A 21,000-nucleotide genomic window follows, 5' to 3' on the forward strand; every position below is an offset into this window, starting at 1 on the left:
GGAGTATGGAGCTAAGTCTTTATAGAGGGCAGGTGAAAAAGATTTTGAAGCTGGCAAAAGTTTCGGAAGGCAGGGATTGCTGGGACGAATACAGAGATCTGTTGAGGATCCATAAACATGAAATAAACATATCAAAGCGATTTTCGTGGAAGAAATTCTGTGTCGAAATAGACGAAGGACTGAGGAAAGACCTATCTAAAGGTAATGCAGCCCAGTGACTGATAACAAAAAAGACGACGGGGATTGGTCACACAGTAGTGAAGAGTCCCTTGAGGCACAACTTAACATACTTCCCATCAGGAGATGATGCGGATGAGTTATGTAACCACGTCTACAATCCTTATAGGGAGAGACCTGGTACCTTGGCGACAAATACCAAAATCGAGTGGGCAATAAAAACTTTTGGCAAGTTCAAATTGCCGGGTCCAGATGGAATATTCTTCCCTGCTATGCTGCAGGTGGCTGGTGGAACAATTAAAGAATGGCTAACAATAATCTTTGAGGGTCCTATAAAACTGAACTACGTCCCGTAATCTTGGAGAACGGTTCGAATAGTCTTCATACCCAAACGACTATAGGCCTTGAGAGGCTAATAGATGTGTATATAATATCAAATACTTACTTACTTACTTACTTAATTGGCGCTTAACCGTCTAAACGGTTATGGCCGTCCAACAAGGCGCGCCAGTCGCTCCTTCGCTCCGCCAACCGGCGCCAATTGGTCACACCAAGGGAATTTAAATCGTTTTCCACCTGGTCCTTCGAACGGAGTGGGGGCCGCCCTCTACCTCTGCTTCCATAGGCGGGTTCCGATAGAAACACTTTCTTGGCCGGAGCATCATCTTTCATTCGCATAACATGGCCTAGCCAGCGCAGCCGCTGCGTTTTAATTCGCTGGACTATGTTGATGTCTGCGTATAGCTCGTACAGCTCATCATTAAATCTTCTTCGGTACTCGCCATCGCCAACGCGTAGAGGTCCATAAATCTTTCGAAGAACTTTTCTCTCGAACACTCCCAAAGCCGCTTCATCTGCTGTTGTCATGGTCCATGCTTCTGCCCCATATAGCAGGACGGGTACGATAAGTGACTTGTAGAGTATGATTTTCGTTCGCCGAGAGAGGACTTTACTTTTCAATTGCCTACCTAGTCCAAAGTAGCATTTATTGGCAAGATTGATTCTTCGCTGGATTTCAGTGCTGATGTTGTTGCTAATGTTGATGCTGGTTCCCAAATAAACGAAGTCTTTTACTATTTCGAAATTATGGCTGCCAACAGTAGCGTGGTTGCCAAATATGAACGAATAATTCTTCTCTTCAGCACAACATGCTTATACCAAAGGCAAGTCAGTCGATACTGCATTGCATAGCGTGGTCATGAATATAGAGAAAACCCTGGAACACCAGATGTTTTTCTGGACATAGCCGGAACTTTCAACAATGTCTCACAGAAAGCAATCATGAACAGTCTCAACTCTATTGAAGTTCATCCAGCTTTAACAAACTGGATCAGCTCCATGTTAAGCTGCAGAATGATCACATAGCATAGTTCAAAGTTTATTAATAAATTTGTACATGTGAGACTATTGTCTCTTAGCGTACATCAACATTCGGATATTTACCAACAATACAATATTTTTAATTTCTAAATTTATTTTTAATATACATTATGTTAAATAAATAGATTATTAAAACTAATTCAATCAAAACACTATCAACTATTCTATGTATGTATATTTGTATGAATGCTCAAAAAGGTCTTTGACTAGTTTAGTAAAAAGCAAAATAAAAACAAAAATTAAAGAATGAGTCTGATTCAAAAAAATTAAGAAAAAGTATTATGTATGTACATTTTACAGAAATTCAAATAAAGCCAATTTAAAGCGTCTGATATTGCGTTAATTTTTAATGTTATTTGGTACTGCGTTCCATAATTAGATAGCACTTACAAAGAATGTTCTGGAAGATGTAAGATACTTATAGCGTGGAACAATAAAGTTGCCAGTTCTGTCTGATTTTGAAAAACATAAATTTCTAAATACACAGGTATTCCAGTTGCCCTTTATGGATTAAATCGTGTAGGAACCCTAAATTGCGATAATTTGTATTGTATTTGTATTGTATTTTATTAAACATTTTCCAGATGCATACTTATTAACCTAAGATTACAATATTACATTAAATAATTTCAAATTACTATGCAGCATAGGAAAAGTATATGGCATTTTTTATATTAAAGTTTAACATAGTTCTAAATGCCAGTCCTAGCTTTGGTATATTGTTTTGTGTGGGGTGTACAAAAATAAAAATTTCATAAAGAGTTTAAGTTATACATTAAATTAAATCATCAAAGATATGAAAGAGAATCAATACTAAATATTTGCAGCTTCCTAAGGTATGTACGGTTTATAGGGTCATCCTCAGCATCGTTTCTAATTCATAGTGATTATAACCAAAAAGATACAGCTTAACTTCTTTTCTAAATAAGTTGACATTTCTTATTACCTGTACAGTGGGAGGAAGGGAGTTGAAAAATTTGCACGACGTGTATGTGTAAAAACTTCTAAAGTGCGACGTCCTAGTATGCGGAATTTGTACCATCGGAAGTAGATTTCTTCGTAAGTTGTAGACTTCCGAAGGAAAGCTTTCCAGGTAGCCACACCGTATAAAGAATGTTTTTAAAACTTTGTAAAGATAGAGATGTCGACACGGAAATATATCTAGTTTCCTAAAATATAGCATAGAGTGAGACCTATAGTTTGCACTACAGATTCGCCTTATAACCCCCTTTTGAATTGTTACCACTGCTGACAGCTTATTAGCCGAAGCGCCGCCCCAGCATGTGATACCATATTGCAGTTTAGATTGAAATATTCCGTAGTAAACTGTTTTTAAAGTGGATATTGAACATAACTTTTTCAGACGATAAAAGTGACGAGTGGTATATAGAAAGTATTTTTTTAGAGCATTAATGTGCTCAGACCAACTCAAGCGGTTGTCTATTATAATTCCTAGGTACTTGAAATTCTCAACAACTTCAACCCTGAAGCAGCTCTCACTACAGTTTCTATTACAATCAAAAGATCTCATCGCGTCACTTTGAGTGCACGCTATATGGTGCATGTTAAAGCGAGAGCACACTGCGGAGTGAAATATGACATCATAACTTGGTTGTTCTTTGAGAACATGACTGAAATACATAAGTCTAGTTTTACTACTTACAATCAGTTTGTGTGAAGCGAACCAGGTTCGTAACAAATGTATATCATGGTTAATGTCACATATTAATTCAAAGTAATTCGGTGTACTGTACGCAATTGCAAGATCGTCTGCAAAGGCAGTGGCCTTGCCTCTCAGAATTCAGAAAGCTAACGAGACTGCAGTTATGTATCTTGGAGGAAAACTCCGATATATGATCAAATTAACGCCTAGAAAATATATATCGAGCGCAGCTTTTTAAAGCCAGCTGCAACATTTTCTGTGACTCACTGTCGATATTGCCGAAAACGACCTCCCCAAAGGATATCAGTGGAACTATAAGAATTCTCACCAATTTCAGTTCCACATTAATTGGAGTTAAATCTGCAGTCTGCCACAACTTTCTTAGTATGAAGTATATTTTGCTTAAAGTATAGTTAACATGGTTCTTGCATCCGAGGTATGAGTTCAACTTAAATCCAAGGCTAGTAACCACAGACTCATAACTGATAGCAATGCCTTGCAAGGATAAAGTAGGCAATGTCGTAACTACCTGCCGGGAATACGCCAAACACATAGCTTTGGTCTTAGAAGCATTTAGATTTGAATGACAATAAACATTTGCCCATGAAGATATGCGCTGGAGGTCTGCACACCAGATCCTCTGATAGGCCAATCGGGCGAGAAAGATATACTTGAGCATCATCAGCATACAGATGTATAGATACGCTCTTGGAAATATTGGTCATATCATTAATAAAAGCAGAAAACAGAATTGGACCGAGAATGGATCACTGTGGCACACCCGAATCAAGGCTTTTCATCTCCGAGCAACTAGTTCCAACCACTACTTTCTGCAAGCAGCAACCTTACGGAACTATCAGAGAATCCGTAGTATTTACTTAATATCAGTAAAAGAATATAGTGATCTACTGTGTCGAAAGCTTTAGAAAAATACAAAAGCGCCAGCACAGTTAATTCACCTCCTCTGTCATAGGCTGGGCGGATATCTTCATCTATTCTATTTTGAGCAAGGCAGTATTACAACTATGGAAGGCTCTGTAACTAGACTGAAATTCGCTCAAGAGCCTGTTTGTATTAAGATATTCCGTAATTTGGGAGCCGCTAATTTCTCCCAGACTTTTGACAAGACTGGCAATATACTTATGGGACGATAATCTGTTGAGACAGCAGCCGACGGTTTATTAGCGACAGGAATGACTTTTGCTATTTTCCAAACATCGGAAAAGGTTGACGTTGTAATTGAAAAATTAACTATGTGAGTCAGAATTGGCACTATGTATTGTATTATCAGTTTAAAAAACCTAAGACTAACACCATCTTCACCAACTGCATTCGATTTAATTGCAATCATACTTCTCATGACATCGACCTCTGTTACTGCATTGAACTGAAATTCATTTTCTGGTGTATGAAGTATATTTTCATCAATCTTGAAGCTCCCGTAATTTTTTGTTTTGCTTGACTGTAGAAAGAAATTGTTCATATCATCTGGATTTAAATCGCATTCTGAATTAATTTTTGCCCCGATACCTAGAGATTTTAAACTTTAAAACTCACAGATTTTTAACCGGCATATCAGTATCAAGCTTCGTTTTATAAAATTCTCTTTTAGAATTCTTAATTAGCAGTGTAGCATTATTACTGGCTTGGCGATAAAACTCCCTGGCTGTTTCCGTAGGGTCTCGCTTCCCACGACTATATAACTTATTGTGTGCTCTAATAGCCGACAACACTTGATTCGTGAACCATGGATCTTTCCTGCTTTCAGTTTTGACTTCCTTTAGTGGAACATATTTATCAAACAAGTAAAGTACTTGCGATACAAAAAAATTAGTTTTTGATTAATATCAGGAAGGATCCAGACGCCGTTCCCATGCAAAACACTAGCCTCATATGCAAGCTCAGAAAGATTTACTGCTTTAAAATTCCTTTAGTAGAACTGTGTTCCATTTGTGCAACTTGGGGCTATGCTATATGAAATAAACATGTCGTGGTCAGATAATCCAGCAAGGGAGAATTGGTCATAAGGGAGCATTTCGGAACTGTTGGATGTGCACATCAAATCTAGCAAACTAGGTTTATAATTGGGTGAAAATCGCGTACGATATTTATTAACGACATCTAGTCCTATGGAGTTCAAATCATCCGTTAATTTTAGACATCGTGAGTTTTATTTAGTATATCTGTGTTGAAATCACCACAAAGTAGTATATGCTCATACATGTGAGAAAATTGGGCCAATTACGCAATAAATTATCTAGCTTAAATGTTTTATTGCGGTTGTATACACATCTAACTAAGCATTTACTAAACATATTCCCAACTTCCATGAAAATATACTCAACAGGATCATCTACACTTGTCTTAAAAATTATTTTGTGAGGAATATTTGCTTTGCAGTATATGGCAACACCCCCGCCTCTGGCACCTGTTTTCCTGTCGTTCCTATTCACTTTGTAGCCATTTAATGCATACATGTTATCACTAATATCTTCTCTAAACCAGGTCTCAGTCACACATAAAATATCTATCTTTGAACCCTGCAGAATGAAGTTCATGTAATCAAACTTTGGGGTGTTAAAGCTACAAGCATTGTGAATCAAACTAAGTGGGATATCTTCTGCATAGACGTCAAAATTCGAAAGTGATTGGATCACCTGATTTGCAATTGACTATCGCTGTCTCATTCGGTATCTCTTTCTATCACCCGCCGGCTAGCCGGATAGCCGGCCCTATGCGCCGCCATATTGAACACCCTGTCAAAATGCTAAAAAGTAGCCATATTGAACATCCTGTCAGGCAGTTGTTTTTTGCTTACAGTATTTAAGATAATCCTCAAACAATCGTCGTCAGTGCAGAACTCATTCGAACCATCCATAATCATTTACGCAACTAGCACAATGTAATTGGCTTTCAATTACTAAATTCAAAACAAAGTAAAGAGCATACATGTATATACATATATATAAAATAAAAACATAAAGGGAAATAAATGTAAAGAAGATAACTAATGTGAAACAATAATAATAAATACATATTTATGTAATATTATGTTTTCAACATTTCATTTGCATGTTTCGTTTCGCTGGCTAGCTTTTAACTAGTTTCGGCTCTGCACTCCGTTGCACTCTCAGATATACTTTACCTCTCATACTAAAAACAGATGCAAGTACATTTTTTTTTAATTGCGTTGCGTGGCGCATAACATCTCTGTTTTGCAAAGTTAAACCCTCGTGAACATACATTTTCCGTAGCCAAATTCATTAATATCGGAGAGTGTTAATGCTCTCTTTTTTAATTTGCAAAATGCAGCGATAGCTTTAAGCTGTTGAATTCTATCATGTGCCGTGTTATTTTTATTAAAATAGGCGCCGAAGTTGACTTGTTGCTACTGTTTGTACGCATATGAAAAAATTGGCGTTTGTCAGGTCGCTGATGTTTTCATCTTTAGAGTATGGTATTCCCATAATAATAATATCGGTTGAGACCGCATTTTCCTCAAATTTTTGGATCTGCTCACGCATATCATTTGCTTTGCATTTGAGTACCTCCAATTCAGTGTATAATTTCTAGCAATGGGGTCAATCCGAGGCAACAAAATCTATAAACAGAGGAGCGCCTGCAGGGTGGGGTTCTAACACCAATGCTGTGAGCGCTGGTAATAAATCAATTGCTTAAGCGGTTTGACGGAAGACCTGCCAAACTTACGGCATACGCAGATGACGTTTAAGTCATCATAAGCGGCATATGCCTAGCAACAATCAGCTCTCTGATGGATCAGGCACTTCGGGACTAATCCTAAGCTCGGAGGGGTAACTGTAGCATTATGCATTACCCCTTTTTATGCCAATGCATTTCAGCATGTGCAGAACATGTTGTTTCGCATTTATAATAATACCACTATTCGACAAAATCAACTTTTTTTCTGGATATTGGACAAACCCATTTTTTCGTAGAGATTGAGCCTTAAGTAAACAGAGTACTATGTCCGTTTTTCGAACTTAGCCACCAAAAAATAGATATCGGCTTACGAAGTTTGAAGTTCGAAATTCTACATTTCGAAATTTTATTTTATTTTTTTGTTAACGCGTTCAGCAAATTGAACAAGTAAAAATGTGGGAGTGATCCGCCCTTTTCCCTTATTAGAAGGGCTGGATTCTTTTTTTGAGAAATTTTGTATAACAGCTGTTATACGAGGTGAAAAGTCAGAAGTCAAAGTCTGACTGTATTCAGAAGTGATAGCTGACCTAATCATGTTAAAGCGACTTCATAGCTTAAAAGGATATTAAACGGAAATGTGAAGCTTCTCAAGGCCAAAATAATGACATATCAATTTTAAAAATCGGACGTCAAATAACCAAGTTACAACGAAAAACCCTTTTTGGCTGTATTTCGAAGGATCAAAAAAAAATTTAAAAAAATGTTTCCGAAACCCTCTCAACATAATCTTCAAATTTAGGGGGCCGACATTAGCAACTTTTTTTTTGTATGGGACCAACCCAGTCCAATATACATAATACCTCCGTTTCATAAGCGTATACGAAAAAAAACGGAAATAGATAGTAGCCGGTTTCTCCTCAACAATAAAGCCAATCAAAATAAAATGCATGCGCAATTACTCAAGAGATGTTGCACCTAACCAAATATGTACCTACTTTGGGAAAAGCCATATTATCTTTTGAAGCAAATGTAGCGAATTAAAAATTTTGATTTCTTTGTTTTTACATGTTTTGTGAATTATTAAAAATAATCAAGGTTTTATTGTCATTAATTACATTGAAAACAAAATCCAAAACACCAAGCAAAACGTTCTAGAATTTCGACTCCATTAAGCATTCAAAAAAGCAATTATGAGATAATTAAGAATTTGTATTTTGTATGGAAGATTGAGTTCAATAAGGGATTGAATGTAGAAAACTTGAGTAACTATTTCACTACGCCTCTGTATACAATTGGCATTAACCTGTTTTTATCGTAATAGATAAGTGCAGTGCTGCTCAAAATTGTTTATATGGAAGTGCGCATCACAATACATGTACAAAATTGTATGCGCACTGAAAATTTTTTTGTATTTAAAAAAATATATTTAAAAAATTTTAATTGTTTGAGGTCGGAGAAAGTTGAATATTTGGTTTCATGTTACAAAATATTTGCTTAAAATATTACGTCAATAATTATATCACCAACATACAAGTGCCAATAAAATTAATTCTGAAAGTAGCGAAAAATTACATTGACCTCTAGCCTCAAGTTTTGTGGGAACATTTATCGTCGGAATTTGGGTTTCAATAATGATACTAAAAGTGAATGTAGATATTTCCGCGAATATTGCATTGGAAATTGAATTTGAAAACTTTTGAAATGCTTAAATGTTCAAATTTACATACATATATTAGGAACAGATATTACTGAGGTGCTGAAATACTATTTGAATTTAATAAAATGTTTAACAAGTAAATGATAGACATGGTTACTTTACGGATCCCCCCAGTTCCAGTAAAAAAATTTCTCATAACCAAGAAAAATAATATACCGAATTGAAACGAAACTACCCCGTAAGGAGAGTTTAGTTCAAAATGAGTGTATTTCTACTGCATTCTGAACCACTAATAGTTCGACATCTATCTCTTTTACATGTTTTCAACTGGCGAATTTAACATGTCGATATCCTAGGCGGTGGAAATTGTCCCAGCTGCTTTAACTTTTCACTAGTTCCTAACTATATACAAATTTCTTTTTGGTACTTTTTCGATAGTTACGTACTGGTGGAATAGTGTTGAGAAAGATGGATACTCATATGTAGCCGCAGCTCGTTAAAGCTGGTAGCAGTTTTTTTGTCGATTTTGTAATACTTATTTGGCACTCTATGTCTAGTTCTGAACCAAAATTTTGTATCACTAGTTACTGACTTCCCTTGAGGGTAGTTAACTAATATCATATGAAGTCAGAATAGGCTCCTCTTGTTTGAGTACAGTTTTGCTTACATTCTTTGGTCATATGGCCCATATATTTCAACTCCGCGGTCAATTATCTATGTTAATATAATTTATGAATCAATTTTGGTTAGACATTTTTTTCAGTGCTATAATGTTTTTGAATAATTTTTAGTTGTCAAATTGTTAGTGTAAATTTTTATCATACACAAGTGCCAGAGCTTCATACGGGAGTGCTTTTTCTTGGCACTTTCATAAGAAATTCAAGCATTTTCATATTTTTCGAAATTATATGTGAGGGCATATGGGAGTGCTATGAAATTTTTTTTTTATATTCAAAGTGTGATTTTGAATGTGTGCCTATGATTCAGGGCAACACAAAAACAAAAGTGCTACAAGTGTATAGGGGTTCAGCTGCTCTGGATAAGTGAAATAGTTTATAAATATTTTATATTAATTTTTATTTCATGGAATACAACATACATATATACTTATTTTATGCGGGTATTAATTTTTGTTTGAATTAAAAATATTCTTTATAAAGGTTCTATAAATTCTATAGCAAAACTATTTCCCAAACGTTCCGAGATTTTGTCAAATGTTTTGGGATTTCGCAGCCATATACCTGAAAAAAATCTGGCAACCTTAAGAGTCATACGTAATTTTAAAAGTGGGAATCTATTAAACACGGAGCGCTTTTTCTCATTTATCCAAAAACTTGTTATAAGTTACTTATAGCGTTTTGGATTGAAGCTCCTCATTTAGTCAAATGGCGTTCGCGATGTCTTAAAAACTTGCAAAGAAAATGATTTGACATTTGACGGAAGTTGCGAATTTTCGCTGTAAAATTTTTCACTAGCGAGTTCGCAATCTAAAACATGGGCCATCAAAAAATATAAATGATGACACGTACGCATACAGAATGAAAGCACAATTGTGCTACGGAATGCAGTCTTAAAGCTGTACTTCATTTTGATTATAATATGCCCTATTGTTGCGTTGTGTTTAAAGAACCAAATATGTCGTAAAGATTGTTTTATTAGCCATAAACAAGAACGATTTAACTACTTTCCCCATTTTGCTACCATAGTTAACCACATACATTTTGATGTGTAACTAAAATTAACCTCATCTTGCGGAAAAGTGTGCTTGGTAACGCTTGTATGCGAAACCCATGAGATTTCTGTCAAACAAATATTTCATAAAATGGTATGCAAAGGTTATTTACAGTCAGAGCTGGCTAGTAATTATTACTTTAGGTATTCAATTGCCGTCAATTCCCCATTACATGTACTTGAGGAAAGTTATCAATTCCTTTTCTCTACAGCAAAGGAATTGATTACATTTCAATTCCTCAAAAAAAAAAAAAAATACCAAAAGTAATTGCGTTTTTTTGGGGCTCAAGTACAAAAAATTTTTTGTTTGTAATTGAAAGCAAATACTCTGCTTAAATGTAATTTGTGCCGCAGTACTTTCGGAAGGAATTGCAAAAGTAAATGAAAATTTTCCAATTACATTATAAGGAATACCGAAAGTAGTTTATAATTTCGCATTTCCCAATTGAGCGGACGGCCAATTGCTTTGTACGTGGATAGCAACGTTCCTATATGTTTTCCTCAAGTGTTGGTGACAAGCGAATTGAGGATTTTGTTGCGGCTTTGTACTTTAGAAACAACTTTAATGGCACACGCCTTGAAGGTGAGAGTGTCACCGAATGTTGCCTCTAAGATCACTCACAGTCGGTAGCGCAACACCATCGACGTAAACGTCCAATGTGGATTTGGTCGGCTAGGTTCAGATAATATGGCGTGAGGCGTTTTGAGTGCCGTGGTTGACTGTGTCAAAAGCTTTTGACAGCGCTGGTAATGATATGCGCTTGGCGGAGACCATACTGATGAGTGGCTAGGCGAAGATTCGCAGTAAACTGACAGAGCAGGAAAGAATGTTTTCTCTACTGGCGAACGGAGTGGTACTGGTTGTTATGACTCACCTTCGTTACTTATACTGAAATTCGTTTTGCTGCCCTCCCTTTCCCGACTGATGCATGTCAAGGAGAGCGTGCTTTCCGAAAGGTCATTAAATCCGCTTAGGCTCGCCGGAAGAATCCCGTAAATCCGGCCACATTTTCTAGCAAAGGCCGCAACTCTAGCGAGAGAACGTGACCGTATAGACAGCACGAACACGGCGACCCCCAAATAAGGGATATAAGCAAACGCATCAGTTTGCTAATGGATAAACACAAGCGTGCGAAATGGGAGGAGCATTTAAAGAATTGTACCCTCTCTGCCGGTATAGGTAAGCTATGGTCCACCGTAATGTCCCTATCGAACCCGACTAAGCACAATGACGGCGATAAAGTGCTGTCTTATGCGAAAAAATGCGGGAGTGCTTTTTACCGGTAGGTAGGTAGGTTGAACTGGCCGGTCCATGAGGACCTCACATAGACTGATTGAGTCCGTAGTGTTACCAGAAGTTTGTTTTAACGACCAAACTGAAAAACCCTATCAAAAACCAGGACCTATGTTATAAAATAACTCCGTCCTCTTGGCAAATACTAGAAGCTTCCTAGGACTTAAGCCACTTGCTGCTTCTAGATCTGACAGCTGTATCACTCCTAATAGCTGGAGTCTTAGCCTGGCAAGTGCAGGGCACGAGCACAGAACGTGCTCGATCGTTTCCTCCTCCAACCCGCACTTCCTACACCTGCTATCACTGACCAAGCCTAATTTAAAGGCATGTTACGCCAGAAGGCAGTGTCCAGTCAGAATACCCGTCATGAGTCTACAGTCCTCTCTTTTTAATGATAGAAGCAACTGTGTTAGTCTAAGGTTGTAATCTTCGACACTTTACAGCCCCGCGCTTGAACCCACGCCTTTTCTACTTGGTCGATCATGTGCACCTCTCGCCTTCGCTTAATCTCGCCCAATCTAATTGGGACGTCTACGGAGCAAGCTTCAAGGGATGCGCCCTTTTTAGCTAATTCGTCCGCTTTTTCATTCCCATCTATTCCCATATGCCCTGGGACCCAATATAGATGTATGCTTCTCCCTGTCCCGATTCTCTCCAGAGACTGCTTACACTCTAACACGCATTTAGATGCTGTGCTATGCGAGATTATTGCCTTAATTGCTGCTTGACTGTCAATATAAAAGTTAACACGGTTGCAGCTTAAGCTATGCTCCTCCAAGGTTTCTACTGCTTTGGTTACGGCTAATATTTCCGCTTGGAAAACGCTACAGTAATCCGGCAGCCTGTAGGATCTGCTTAATTCCGGATCAGCGCAGTATACCGCAGACCCTACTCCTTCCACTATTTTGGAACCATCGGTGTACACATGTATCGCGTCGTCCGCCATTTGCGCACCCTTGCGCCAACCGTCCACCTCTATTGTGGCCTTAAGATCTCCCTCGAAGTGCAGGTAGGGAATCATGTAGTCTGTTCGTCTTGTGACTGAGGACGCTATACTATTATGGCCATATGGTCGGCGCTCAAGCTGCCCCGAAGCACCGAGCCTGGTTGCGGTCGTTAATGCTTTGTTCTTTGCTACCAGGTCTACAGGTGGAATGTGCAGAATGGCATACAGTGCAGCCGTCGGGGTTGTTTTCAGGGCTCCCGTAATGCAAAGCATCAATAGTCTGCATACCCCCTCTAATTTTTTGAGGTATGTTGTTTTTTGTGTGGCTTTCCACCAAACAAGAACTCCATAGTATAGAATAGGGCTTACAATCGCTGTAAAAACCCAATGAGAAAGAGAAGGCGATAGGCCCCACGTACACCCCAGCATTCTTTTACATGCATAGAGTGCCGTTGAGGCCTTCTTGACCCTCTCCTCCACGTTGAGCTTCCATGACAGCTTACTGTCTAGGATGATTCCTAGATATTTTGTGCAAGGTTTCTCCTGTAAGGTCACTGCTCCTAACTTAGGCCTGGTCCAATTTGGGACCTTGTACCTCTTTGTAAACGGTTCCACAGGGTGATACCCGCGTCCACCCTGCTACCTTTCGAGTAAAAAACCTTACTCATGGATTGGGTACCCATGGTATTATCGTCGCCCTTTACGACCGGTATACCTACCGTGGGTATATTCTTTCCCCTAGCCCACAGGGGTTCACTCTGGGGGTGGGTGACAGGTGACTTTGTTAGGGGGGGGGGGGGGGGGGGGGGGGGCGCTAGTTCGCAAGTGAAACCCGTTGTGGGATTACTGTCGCTGAGACCAGAACATCTAGGAAAGTTGGAACCGTCCAATGCAGGAACTGCATGTAATCATCCCTTATACGTGGCACCTAGTGTTAGAACTTTTAGAAAAAGTATCGATACCGGTACTCGTATAAAATACTCGGATCAAAGTATAGATGCTAGTCTTCATAATCAGTAAAAGGTATTGAGTATACTCGATCCAACTGAGTACATACTTCGGAAATTTTACCAAAAGTGAAGAAACTTTCTTTTACATGAGATCGTATCTTTTGAATTTTTGAATGTCTTTGAATTTGGCGGCCGCCGTGGTGTGATGGTAACGCGCTCCGCTTACCATACTGAAGATCCTAAGTTCACGTCTCACGTTTTAAGAAGAAGTGATCTGACCGAGAAATAAAAACTAATTGGTATATTGTAATGCCGTTTTACCTGCATTACAAGTATTTTCTACATGCCCCCCACTGTAACCAATGCACTGTCCCTATTACATACGCCACCACTGTAACAGATGGCTGGATGCGAATGACTGGCACGGACAAATGTAAGTAATAATGGGCAAGCATTTCATTCGCGCACCGATCGTCTAGCTAAGGCTGTGTGTAATTCTCAACTCTTTCATATCCACTTCGACTTAAGTACAAATAATTTGCATTTCATGATTAGCGAGAGCTCAACCTTCAGCAAGGTCCGTACCCCATGCGTGTGAGCGGATATCGGTTGTTTAGAAACCGATCCAACGGTCCACCTCCGTATTCACAGATCCGCCGGAATCCACCCCTTTGTCAACCAGCGTGACGTGTATCGGTTTCACCAACTTTCGGTCGTATACACCGATCCGTCGGAATCCACCAAATTGTCAACCAACGACGTGTATTGGTTTCACCAACCTTCGGTTGCTTGGAAACCGATCCAACGACCCACCAGCCATATCCACCGGCCCGCTGCAATCCACCAGCTGCCCACTTGTAACGTGCATCGATTCCACCGTCCTCCGGTTGTTTGGGGAAATCGATCCACCGCCTCACCAACCTTCGGTTACAGTCCACCTTCCATTCCTCGGCCAGTTCTACCTCTCTGCTACGGTGTGTGTGTGTTTTACCAAAATACCAACAACAAATCGACGTGTGTTCATTTGAAAAGGAAATAGATGTCCTTTTTCGAATCTGGATTGGTTGAGTGCTACCCCAGCCTTCGACGAAACCCACCTTACAATATGAAAATATAACTTCAGACACTGATAGCAGTGCTGGGGGTTATTAAGCTGATTGAGAGGAACCTGATATTGGACACGTTCCCCTTGGCTCGCAACAGCGCTCACTGGGTCAGGATTTATTTGCGTCTGATAAGGAATACAACTCTGACGATGAAGCTCCGTTCTCAAACCTTCTTGCGCATAATCAGCCACTACACAAGGAGGTCCGCTACTAGCGCAGTGTATGTAGCACGAAAAATATGCAAGGTACCTCTTTGCTACCGGAAAGGAAGAGTGTTATAATTATCACCATGAAATATAATAGTGGTTTCGAATAAATAAAAAATAAATTGTGTATACATATTTCACAGTGGTTACCTTAACTAACCCCCCCCCCCCCCCCTTATAGCTTTTTTTAAAAAAATGCCTTCATGGCTTGATGGGGCCTAGACACAAGATTGAATTGAAGTTTACGATTCTACCGTTGACACCAAAAAAACTGTACTGGAAAGAGTTAACAAAAAACTAAGTAAGTTGAAACTAATTATAAGCTACATGTAATATCTTAAACCTTTCTGGGAATCAGCGGGCTTCGAAACCTGCACGACTCCATTAATTTTGCCTCCGAGTAAACATTAACATACAATCATCTCTCATTGATACTTCAAAATTCTTAAACCTTTTTGGCTAGTTTTTTATATAAATACAGCTTATGACTAAGGACAGACTTATACCATTCGAATATTACATTACCATGGTACCTTGTAATCTTTCAAAACTAGAAAAAACTGAAATATTCAACAAACATATTTATAAATATATTTTAACAAAACACGCATTTAAGAAAATTATAATAAATCAATGATTGCGCTTAACAGATGAATAATTTACCTTTATGATAGGACCTTGTCCAGTTATGTAGGGTGACGTGTTGCCATTTTGTGAGGCATTCGGTGCAGAACGACGTGGTGTGAATGCCGCCATACTTTGGGAAACGCCGTCAGCCAAAATAAATTGTTCGCGTAATTCAATATTAGTACGTCCTTTAGCTGCTCAAGAGTTAAATGTGTATTTAAAATTATATAAGAGTGAGGCAGGAACAGCATAGTATTAAGCGTATGTAAACAAAATAGGCAGCGATATCAATATTATTTTTCATCAATTCATAATACAATTTCGAAAGCGGCAGTTTTTGTCATGATTTAACACAGTGAAAATCATTTACGATTTTAAGTTCAGCGCCGTCAGCGGAGTGTTTTTATAAGAGTATGATATTGTTTGGGATTTCAGGATCAGTAACAGGTTTATAAAATAAAACAAAAGATTTAAAAAATAGTTAAAAATAAAAAAAAGACCGATAAAACAAAATTCGATAATAAATCTTACAAAAATTAATAAATTACAAAATACACTTGTGTTAAAAATTAGTAAGCGGAAGATTTATGACAGACATGCGTGGCGTATTAAGGTTTATAGAACTTAGTATCGATTATATGTATATAAATATATGTTTTTAAATTAGAGCGCATAGTATAAGCGTGTGCCAACAAAATAGGCAGCGATATCAATATTGCTTAATCATCAATTCATAATACCATTTCGAAAGCGGCAGTTTCTGTCATGATTTAAGACAGTCAAAATCTTTTACGAGTTTAAGTTAGTGCCGCCAAAGGAGTCTTTTTATAATAATATGATATTGTTTGGGATTTCATGATCGGTAATAGGTTTATAAAATAAAATAAAAGATTTAAAACATAGTTAAAAATAAACACAAAATTCAATAAATATAAAATTTATTTATTAATGAAATGAGTTTGAGAAGGGGGTATACTCAAAGTCTCGGTTTCAACCGCTACTGTCTATGAAATAAGTCGTTACCTCATATTGTAGTACCTACCTTTCGAAAGAATATTTTTCATAATTTCTACACCACCATATCATGAATTACTTAGTTGGTTCATTGACGCTTAACCATTTAAACGGTTATGGCCGTCCAACAAGCCGCACCAGTCGGATCTTCGCTCTGCTCACTAGAGGCAATTGGTCACAGCAAGGGAGTTTAAATCGTTTTTCGCCCTCTTCCTCTGCTTCCATAGCAGGTTCCGACAAGACTACTTCTGAGTCGGAGCGTCATCTTTCATTCGCATAACATGGCATTGGCGCCAGTGGACGCTGCGTTTTAATTTGCTGGACTATGCTGATGTCTGCGTAAAGCTCGTACAGCTCATCATTAAATCTTCTTCAGTGCTCGACATCGCCAACGCGTAGAGGTCCATAAATCTTTCGAAGAACTTTTCCGTTAAGCCGGGTGTAGAAGTAAACGAAAGTGAGGAAAGCTTCTGACAGCCATTCAACTGGGAATGACCAAACCGATTATTTTGCTTGCAGTTCAAGCAGCTCACTACTTCCGGTCGCTTGCGGGCAAGTATCCTCTGGGTAGCCACTGAACATCCGTTTAGTGGTGAGCTAATGTAAGTGGCTAGGCCACTCTGACATACTCAGTTTAAGGGCTAGCCTGGGGATTTTTCATCGGCAGCGTCTATCTACCACGAGGTCGCTATATAAACGTGCAAATAATATTTTCATCCCCGCTGAGCGGGTTGTGTACTTGGCTTGGGACTCACCACGTCAAACCACACTCCAATGAAAAGACCATATCATGTATACTATATTAAAAAATTCCACCGGAGTTACTGTTACTGATTAGAAGGCTAATAATATTCTTGAGGGAAGTGTCAGGGGGAAGTTTCAATCATGACGACATTGGAATTCTGGTACGACCTATTTATTATTTTTCACTGTCTACTATTAAATATCAATTTCATTAAGTTATTTTTTTATTTTTGGATTTGTAGTTGCACACAATAATTTATATCTAATTTACTACACCCCACAAGCTTTTACATTACTAAATGAGGGATGTGACATTTCCATTCTTCTTAAAATGAACATTTATTATCAATTACTATTTTCTTATTCGACTGTTACTTAAATAGTATAAAAATAAAAATAAATGTAAGGCGCGATAACCTCCAAAGACACTTAAGGCCGAGCTTCTCTTCCAATTTGCGTCGTGCTCCTCTTGATTTTCCATACAAATTGGCCGGACGGGACCTACATGTTTTATGCCGACTCCGAACGGCATCTGCATGGTAGATGAGTTTTCACTGCGAGCTTTTCATGGCAGAAACACACTCGGAGCGCTTTCCAAACACTGCCGAGGGGCGACCCCGCTTAGAAGAATTTTCTTCTAATTGAAAAACCTTATTTCTAAAATTTTGATCATGCGGGGTGTGAACCAAGGGCATACGGTGTGGTAGGCGGAGCACGCTACCATCACACCACGGTGGCCACTTTTGTAATGATTATAAGAAGAACAAGGAGAGTTTTTTAACCAGCTTCACGCAAAATCGTATATCGTCGACACAGCAGAAATAGCTGCTAACTCTATCCAACAAAATTTACATAATTATATATTTAAAAATTTCTAATCTTACTAATTTTAGGCCTCTCATAGGTTTATCTGATTTTTTATACATTTTTGGACAAAATTTTAAAATTTTCAATTTACCACAACTTTTTTGAATTTGGTTCGGTTTAAACTCTAAACTTAAAGGAAGGTATGTGAGAGAACGTGTAAAATTGCAACATGGCTTAAAACCATACTAAAAAGTTTAAATTTAAGCCTCAAAAATTTTACCATATACCAGTGGGATAGATATTTGAATTTTGGCTTCCTAAATCAGTAAAAGATCCGATATGTTTAAAACCACTCACTCCAACAGTTTTTTGCACAAAACACTTCAATAATATTTAGCCATTTGGTTTCTGCGGTGCGTTTTGCATATACATATGAACATTTCGTTTTTAAGTCTTAAAAATTCTTTGTTTTTTAATTTATGTTACATAATTATTAGATTTCGACGGAAAAGGGCTGCAAGGTTCCTACTAAAAATTGGCGTATTCGGTATATAACCAATATCAAGTACATTCTATAAAAATATTTTTTCGATATTCCGATTTCATGACGTCCGCCGGACTATGGGGTACTCTGGAAAAAGTTGTATCAAAATCAAATTTTTCCGCAACGATTAAGTATAGAATTACCAAACAAAAAATGCTTGAAGTGCTAATTTTTTAGGGATTTGAGAAAAATCGAATATTGGTAAAAATGCCAAATACAGATATTAAAAAACGTTTCTAAAAAAATAATTTTGCATTTTTTTAACGTTTTTTTTTTTTCTTATAAAAGGAAAACTAAATGTTTCTTTTCGTAAAAAATCAAACCTGTTATAGATTTTGAGATAAATTAAAAAACGCAACATGAGTTTTTTTTAAGCGTTTTTGGATATTTGGTTTTGAAATTTCTACCAATGTCCGATTTTTCTCATATCGGCAAAGAATTGGCTTATCAAGCTTATTTTTCCTGATAACTCTAGCATAAACCGCTACAGATAAATTAAATTTTGAGACAAATTTTTCCATAGTTCGCCTGTTTCTATTGACAAAACGTACGCGGCGAAATGGGGGCACAACTACTGCCGTAAATATTTCTATTCAGCAAATAAATTGTGGACTTTATCCTCAAAACAATATTAATATGTCGAGTAATATATGTATTTATTAATATTGCAAACTATTTTTTTACAAACGAGCCCTATAAATTGCAAATCTGCAGTGAAACATATGCAAAGCGATTGACGTATTTCAAAATTAGAAAATTGACAAAGTATTACGGATAAATACACTTTACAAGGTTGCATTTTCAGTTTGAAACAATTTATTACGCAATTTTTTTTAAATTGCCAATTTATTATTACAATTTATTATATGATAAATTGCGTAACAAATTGCCCAAATGGTATACATTTCCAATTTGGTGTGTGTTTGTACATAGTATAAAATTTCCATAACTCAATATGCATACACATTTTGAAATATGGACGTATGAGATTTGTAGGAAAACTTAAAAAGTAGAACGATGCAAATTGGAAGGAAGCTCGACCCTATACGGTTAGAAATTTTAACCTAAATTTTCCTTACATAGATACAAAAATTCTCAATTAACTACACTGCTTTCTAATTTTGAAGGGTTCAAATTTTTAACTAAATTGAACAATACATCTAAGACCTCAAAACTTGTTTACCCCAAATCAAAAATGTATAAAAAATTCTAAAAATATAAGCTTGTAAAAACTTATGGCTTTAAATCAAAATCAAAAAGATTAAAAATTTAAAAAGGGACTTGTATAAATTTCCAGTTTACAAACCCCAAGAGTTTAAACTAGTTGCAGAAAATCTAAAAATAAAAAATTGCATATGATAAAAGTGCTGCAATTCATATACATATTCATTTTCGGAAAATTTTGTTGCACATATGTTTTGTTATACCAGTGTCATAGCTCAGTACTTAAGCGAAATATTGCAATCCGGGGCACGTCGGTTCGAAACAAGGCCACCGCGCACTAAATTTTTTCTTTTTATAATTGCAAGTGTAGACTTCTCTGTTTTAAAACGGAAACTCATTTCTCCGCACTCATTTCACGAATACATGTATAATATAAATTTTAAACCAAGTTTGGTTGTAGAAAAAAGTTTTCGGCTTAAGCTTTTAACCTTATAAATTTCTTCCTTAGCTCAGAAGTGATCAATTTATATATTTAAATTGTAAATTTCTGTGAGAAATAGAGCACAATTTCAATACAAATCGTGATAAGTTGAAGCATAGATAAAAATAATATATGTAGTTTAAAAAACCTAAAAAACACGCCTTAGCAGAGAGTATCGTGTTTCCGCTATTAAGCACAACTCGTTTTGTAGCGAGTTATTTAACCATTGCCGCGAATCTTCATTAATTGCCGCAAGATGGGTGTAAATCTCCTTTGCGCGGCTAGCCTAGAGAGTTACAAACAAGCATACATACAAGTGAAGCTAATATAAGCGTGTTAAAAAGAACCAATACAGAGCTTCAAAACTAGTAATCTTATATCGGAAATCGAAATAAACGATGAACTATTGACTCCCTTTGATTGAAAATGTACCGAACGCTATCGTGCTTCCCGGAGCGCAATTAATAGTTAAGAATCTAAATGTGAACATTATTTTCTTATATTTTTTCCTCGAACACAACGGTATTATAACTTTGACAGGAATCGAGATAGATATACACCCCTATTATGAGTTTTTATACGATAGACGATAAACGCTTGCTAGCGTATCGTAAAAAATTAGCTTTCATATTGCGATTTCCACACGCCCGATAGATGTACTATTGTGAATGACAGCAGAGTTTTGTTTACAAATTTTTGTGAATCTATACGAAACAGATAGCAAAACAAAACGTAAATACTAACAATTCATTTATCTTGTACGTGAAAGTGGCAAAAGTTTTTAAAAGCTGTAATAATAAAATGTTTTGTGCAACCTCTGTTACCTTTTATATAAACTCAAATGAACAA

The 21,000-nt window shown here is 37.2% G+C and overlaps 1 protein-coding gene across 12 annotated transcripts in view; it reads right to left on the minus strand.

Moving 5' to 3' along the window:
• The window catches only part of shot (dystonin-like protein short stop), a 1,374,398-nt gene that overhangs the window by 82,717 nt on the left and 1,270,681 nt on the right, over nt 1-21,000 (minus strand). The window contains exon 23 of one of the 12 annotated variants that reach the window (XM_067773031.1): nt 15,434-15,591. The exons of the other annotated variants lie outside the window; for them this stretch is intronic. Coding sequence (XP_067629132.1) covers nt 15,434-15,591 — 158 coding nt within the window. The remainder of the gene's footprint in view (nt 1-15,433; nt 15,592-21,000) is intronic. 12 annotated transcript variants of the gene reach the window in all.

This window comes from Eurosta solidaginis, chromosome 3, assembly GCF_040869045.1.
Source record: "Eurosta solidaginis isolate ZX-2024a chromosome 3, ASM4086904v1, whole genome shotgun sequence".
NCBI classification, from domain to species: domain Eukaryota; kingdom Metazoa; phylum Arthropoda; class Insecta; order Diptera; family Tephritidae; genus Eurosta; species Eurosta solidaginis.